Here is a 6,120-nt window from a genome sequence, read left to right as displayed (position 1 = left end):
TCGGTTCCTCTCCAAATGCTGCTCCACCTCAGCGGGCTGTACTACACCCTGTATTTCCTAGCCACGCTCCTGATGCTCGCTTATAAAAGTAAGTTTCGGGCGCGCGTTCGCGGGCCGGAGTTGCCCTGGGCCCCGCTGACCCGCTCTGTGCCCCAGGTCAGGCCTTCAGCTATGCTCCGCACCACCTCGTCCTGGATCTCACACTGCTCCTCCTCATGGGCCTCTTGGAAGCCGCTCGGCTCTACCTGGGTGAGTTGTCTGCAAGCCTAAGGGGTTGGGATCACTCCGGCTCAAAGGCGCCGACCCTGAAGGTCCTCGCTGTGGAACACGGCTCCGGGAGACGGCTTCCTTCAGCTTCTTTCAGCCGCGGCCAGTGCCTGCAGCATCGCCTTACAGTGTCATTAAGTATTAACCGCTCATTCAGAAGCCTTGTCCTGGGACAGGTGACGTGTGGCAGGCATCCTCCAGTCTGTAACCCCACCGAAATCAGGCCTGAGTCCAGGCCATGGCTCCTGCCTTCCCTGCCTCAGCCAGCAGGCAGGGGCTCTGGGCACCGTCAAGCCCCAAAGTCCAGCCTAGGGCCGACTCTCTAATTTAATTTTAGTGTGTATGTGTTACTAGAGATTGAATCCAGGAGCATTCTATCTCCAAACTACACCCCCAGGCATTTTTAACTTTTTGTTTTAAAACAGGGTCTTTCAGCCGGGCGTGGTGGCGTACGCTTGTAATCCCCGCACTTGGGAGGCTGAGACAGGAGGATTGCACAGGTTCGAAGCTAGCCTCAGCTACTTAGTGAGGCTCTCAGCAACTTAGTGAGACCCTGTTTCCAAGTAAAGTATAAAATGGGTCTGGTAGTATAGCCCGGAGGTAGAAAGCCTCTGGGTTCCACCCCCAGTACCACACACACACACACAAAACAAACAAACAAACAAAATAAAACAGTCTCTTTTTTTGCGGGTCTGGGGATAGAACCCAGGGGCATTTGACCTCCGAGCTACACCCCCCTGTCCTATTTTTTATTCTTTATTATGAAACAGGGTCTCACTGAGTTGCAGAGGGCCTCACTAAGTAGCTGAGGCTGTCCACGAACCACAATCCTCCGGTCTCAGCCTCCCAAATGCTGGGATTACAAGCATGCGCCACCACGCCTGGCAGAAACTGGGTCATTCTAAGTTTCACTAAACTGCTGAGGCTATCTTCAAACCTTAGACCCTCCTGCCTCAGCCTCCCACATACTGGGATTACAGGTGTACACCACCATTTCTGGCTCTTTCTCATTTTTTATTATTTTTATTTTTCTCTTTCGGCACTGGGAATTGAATCCAAGGGCCTTCTACCTCCCAGCTACACCTCCAGCCCTTTTTATTTTTGGTTTGAAACAGGGTCTAACTAGGTTGTTGAAAATCTTGCTAAATTGCTGAGGTTGGCTTCAAACCTATGATCCTCCTGTCTCAGCCCCCCAAGCACTGGCCGTCGTGGTGCATGCCTATAATCCCAGTATTTGGGAGACTGAGACAGGAGATTCGCAGGTTCAAGGACAGCCTCAGCAAGTAATGAGACTCATCAACCTAGTGAGACCCTGTTGCAAAATAAAAATAACATAGGGCTGGGGGCGTACCTCGAAGGTAGAATGCCCCTGGGTTCCATCCCCAGGACCGCACACAAAACAACTCCCCCAGGGGCACGGGCTGCGGGTTCCTCCTGGAGCGCATCTTAGGCTTGCGCTGTCCTCCGCAGGACACAGGACGCAAGGTGGGGTGATCTCCCGTCCCTGTGCTCACCCGCTCTCTCCGCAGGCATGAGAGGCAATCTGACGGAGGCTGAGGTGCCACTGGCCGCCAGCCTGGCCCTCACGGCGGGCAGCAGCCTCCTCTCCGTGCACTTCCTGCTCTGGCAGACCCTGGTGCTCTGGGCCGACTCCATCCTCAGCGCTGCGCTCCTGGCCCTGCACGGCCTGGAGGCCACCCTGCAGGTGGTGGCCATCGCTTCCTTCCTGGGGTAGCAGCCCCCAGCCTGCAGGGCGCCTGGGCGCCCCGCCGCCCTCTGTGCGTCCCACGGACTCTTCCTGCCCACTTGCCCGTGGTGTGCAAGCCTTTCTTGGTGGGGATGAGGGGCAGGAACCAGAGCAGAACGAGCCGCTGGGCTCCTGAGAACAGCCAGGGGCCATGAATCCCAGGACCCCACCACTAGACCTGGCCACAGCAACTGGGCCGCCGCCGACCCCTGGCTCAGAGGACGGCACCCTGAAGAAAGGAGATGGCCGGCAACACAGCCCTGTCGCCTGCCCGTCCCCACGAGGGAGTGTGGCCACCCGTCACTGACGCTGTGCTTTCTCACACAGGATCTTAGCGCCCGCACCAGTCCTGACTCTTGTCGAGGGCTAGCTCGCTTCACGGCCAGGCCTGGGTTCCATCCTGGCCGTGGCGTGAGGGCCCGGATTTGAGTGTGGCTCACCCCGCCGGCCCTGTGTGGGACAGGCCCTCGGGTCGGTGGGCTGTGTCGGCGACCACCTCAGCCGCCCTCCTTACCCCCGGGGGTCCTGAGGTCCAGGGGAAAGGCCGAAGGGGGCAGACCGCGGAGACGCTGCAGCTTGAGGCCTCTGAGCCGGCCCAGTGACCCACCGACCTGCTTAGCCTCCTGCTGAAGCCAAAGACTTAACCGGTCCATAAAATGTATCAATGTACCTGAGCTGAGCAGTAGAATGCTTAGATGCTCCCAGGTTCCATCTCCAGGGCCAGCAGAAGCAAAAACAAGAAAACTCTCCGGGTGATTTTACAGCAGTGCTCCTCTTGTTCCGCTGTGTGTTTTCTGTGTTTGGAATAATTCCAATATCTGGTTTGCTCTTCATCACAGTTTTCAAGTAAAGAAAGGTTTATACCTCCGTGAGTTTCTCCTAATTCCAGCCACCTGCCTCCCCAGATCTCAGCCCAGCCCTCTGCCATCTTGCTCACCGCAGCCTCCAGTCCATCGGCCTCCCATCCAACAGCCCGCAGGACACCTTCCTCTGTGCCTAGAGAGGCACCGTCCCCTCCCCACTGGGACCCCGAGGCCTGGGCGCCCTCCACGGGGCCTTCCCAGGTGACAGAGCTGGGCCTCCAGCCCTTGAGCCCCGCTCTCGCCACCTGCGCAGAAGCGGTGATTACCTGTCCCCCACGGCCTTTGGGCACCATGGTCCTGGGGGCCTGGAGTGGACAGTGGCCACAGAGGACCAGTCCGGGCTGCCTCATGAGGTGACTGATGAGCGCCTGGGTGGGGCTCACCCAACTGTCCCCTGCAGTGCCCCTTCCTGCTTTTGCCCATCCCCTACTCTGCCCAGGAAGGGCTGGGCACGGTGTGCGCAGCACTGGACCTGGGCAAGGTCACACGTGGAGTGGGGTTGGGCCGATTCTGTGTGATCGGCCGCAGGCTCTGAACCAGGAAGCCAGGGCTCGCCTGGGCTTGGGCAGGCACCGGGACTGAAGGATGAAGGCCACTTCCTGCCCCCCCCTTCGGTGGCTCACCTATAGTGTCTCAGCGCACAGGCCAGAGGGAAGGCAGCAACGCTGGCACTCAGGGCAGAGCAGTTGCCTCCCCAGGAAGTGCTCTGTGCCAGCCCTGCCTCTGGGACTGAGGCCGGACCTGCCTCCGGCAGCACCCTTCCTGCTGCCCCCACCCCAGGAACAATAGGCGCCCCGGTCCCTGGACAGGCCCAGGGTGTCCCACCGGCCCCTTCTCTTTCTGCCTGGCCCCGTGCACGCAGGCAGGCCCTGCTCTGAGCTGCAGGTCAGGCTCGACTGCGCAAGGGGAGTCCCTGATGAGGAGACCCAGCAGTACTCAGGCCGCAGGCTCCCCACCTTCCAGACAGACACCCCCCGCGGGGGGGGGGCTCTGTGTCAGGCCAAAAGATGTCTTCAGGAGCTCCTGGGCTGTGAAGGAGAGAGGCCCTCCACCCGCGGAGCTCTGGCTCGGGGTCCTGCCCCGGACCCCAGCCCCAGGCTCGCTCTGACCCCTCCAGGGCGCACGCAGGGCGACCTTCAGCGGGCCGGACCTTAGCTCCCAGGCCCCGCCTGCTGCGCACAGCCCCCGGGGAGGGATCTGGGCCGCAGGTGGGCTGGGGATGGCGGCGCGGCGCGGGGCGAGGGAGGGACGTCCGGCCCGCGGCCCGCCCCCGGCCCCGCCGGCTGGGCTCGGCCGGCTCGGGGTGACTCGCAACCTGTCGCTCAGGTTCCTCCTCTCCCGCCCCGCCCCGCCCCGCCCCGCCCGCGGAGACCCAGCTCGCCGGCCGGAGGTGCGCACAGACGGGCACCGACGTTCCGACCCCGGACGGCCGGCGCGGGGCAGCTGCGGGCAGCAGGTGAGCCTGCGGACCAGGCTGGCCGCCGGGCTTCGTTTCCCGGGCGGCCGAGGCACGCGGCGCTGCGGGACGGCGTGGAGGGCGGCGCGGTGCGGGGTTGGACGGCGGCCGGGCCGGGCGGGCCGGGGGCGCAGCGGGGGGAGGGGCGGCGCCGGGCCGGGCCGTGGGGCTCCCGGCCCCAGGAGTGCGCCGTGGACCAGCCTGGCCGTCGGTCGGTCCGGGCGCGGCCCGGGTGCAGGGATATTTTTAAGCCAGTGGCAGATGACTCACCCGTGCCCGTCCCGGCCCCCTCCCAGCCCTGGGGCTTGGTGGGAGAATCCCGCATCCAGAGGAGGGGTGGGGGCTTCTCCCCTCCTGCGCCTAGGCTGGGGCCTCCTCTAGGGCCGGACCCTGGCGGTGGGCACCCAACACCGTCCCTTGGCACTTCCTGGGTGTCCGAGCCCAGGAGGAAACCAGGGCCAGTGCAGCATCAGGCGGGTCAGTCTCCAGGCCAAGGCTGGGTGTGGAGTTTCTGAAGGAGGGAGTCTGGGGAGAGGCTTCGGGAGCCCTGAGGGCCATGCCCCAGGGTGGGCTGGCCGGTGTCTGTGGGCATCCAACCCGGGCCCCTTTACACCGGAGGAAGGAGGCACACCCCTGCAGGCCACCTACTCCCAGGCCTCTCTGCACCTGCCCAGCACCTGGCCGTTCTCCTTGGCCCTGGGCCTGCCTTGGTTTCCCCAAGCACACCCCACGCCCCTGGAGCTTCTCAGGTTTAGCCCTTCCTTCCTTCCACTTAGTCAGGGCTGTGCCCCAAACTATAGTTCCCAGAGCAGGTCACAGCTGAGCCCCAGGGACTGCCCAGCTCTAGGGCCCCACCCAGCTCCCATGAGGGCTGCCAGGAGCCCCAGTGACTCAGCTGACCCCTCCCCGAGGTCACTCAGTGTTTGGACCTGGAGTTTGAACTTGGAGCCAGTTCCCCTGCCCTCTCTGCCCTGCTGGGCCTCCACCCCGCGTGGACCCGGGAGGCAGCAGGCACGCTGGGCCCTCCCTCCACACACAGACCATCCTCCCTTAAAGCAGAGCGCAGCCTGCTTGGTCCGCTGCACTGGGCCCCTCAGCCGAGGCCCTGCAGGCAGCCTGCCGACCCGAGCCTGCTCCCAGCCTGTGAGGTCTGTGTGCCCTCCTGCGGTCCGGTCCGGAGGGTTGTTTTGCTCAGGTGTGTGTACCTGGCCCCACGTGCCCTGCGCCCTTGGTTGAGCCCGCCAGGAATCCCATTAAGCAAATACTCGGACTCACCCACTGTGGTCACGAGCATTCCCCACATTCTCCACGGACAGGTAGACAGAGGAATCCGCCCAGCCCCCCTTTGGCAAACCGGGACCCTCGGCGGCATGTGGGAGGGGGTGCAGCAGTAGCCAGGCTGAGGCAGTGCTGCTGAAGCCCCTGGACCCCTGTGGCTCCTGGAAGAGCCCCCTCCCCCACAGGACCTGGTCAAACCAGAAAGTCCTGGGGTGCCCAGCCTGCCCCGCAGCCCTCCATACCACCCTGCAGACCCAAACAGGAAGCCCTGCTAGTGACATCTGCCAGGAGGCAGACAGTGTGTGGACCCACGGCCCCATGGCAAGCTGGCCACAGAGCCTCAGAAGGGCAGCAGGAAGCCGTCTACCTGTCATGGGGCCACCCAGCACTGGCGATCCCCACAGGGCACAGCCCATGTGTATCTCACACTGGCCCAGGCCACCAGATTCTGTTTACCTCCCGCAGAAGGCCCAGGGTTCAACCCAGATCAGATACCTGCTCACTTCAGC

At 63.2% G+C, this 6,120-nt stretch overlaps 1 protein-coding gene across 1 annotated transcript; it reads left to right on the top strand.

The window, feature by feature from the left end:
- TMEM80 (transmembrane protein 80) lies at positions 1 to 2,002 on the top strand (the record flags this gene model as incomplete). Its single annotated transcript, XM_080712777.1, has 3 exons — positions 1 to 88; positions 157 to 249; positions 1,797 to 2,002. Exons 1-3 carry the CDS (start codon positions 16 to 18, stop codon positions 2,000 to 2,002), a joined length of 372 nt encoding a protein of 123 aa, XP_080568903.1. The 5' UTR covers positions 1 to 15.
- Positions 2,003 to 6,120: the final 4,118 nt, after the last annotated feature.

The sequence above is a fragment of the Muscardinus avellanarius genome (genome assembly GCF_963383645.1).
Source record: "Muscardinus avellanarius genome assembly, chromosome: 1".
NCBI classification, from domain to species: domain Eukaryota; kingdom Metazoa; phylum Chordata; class Mammalia; order Rodentia; family Gliridae; genus Muscardinus; species Muscardinus avellanarius.
The sequence above is the reverse complement of the archived record's forward strand: the minus strand, read 5'-3'. Positions and strand labels throughout refer to the sequence as shown.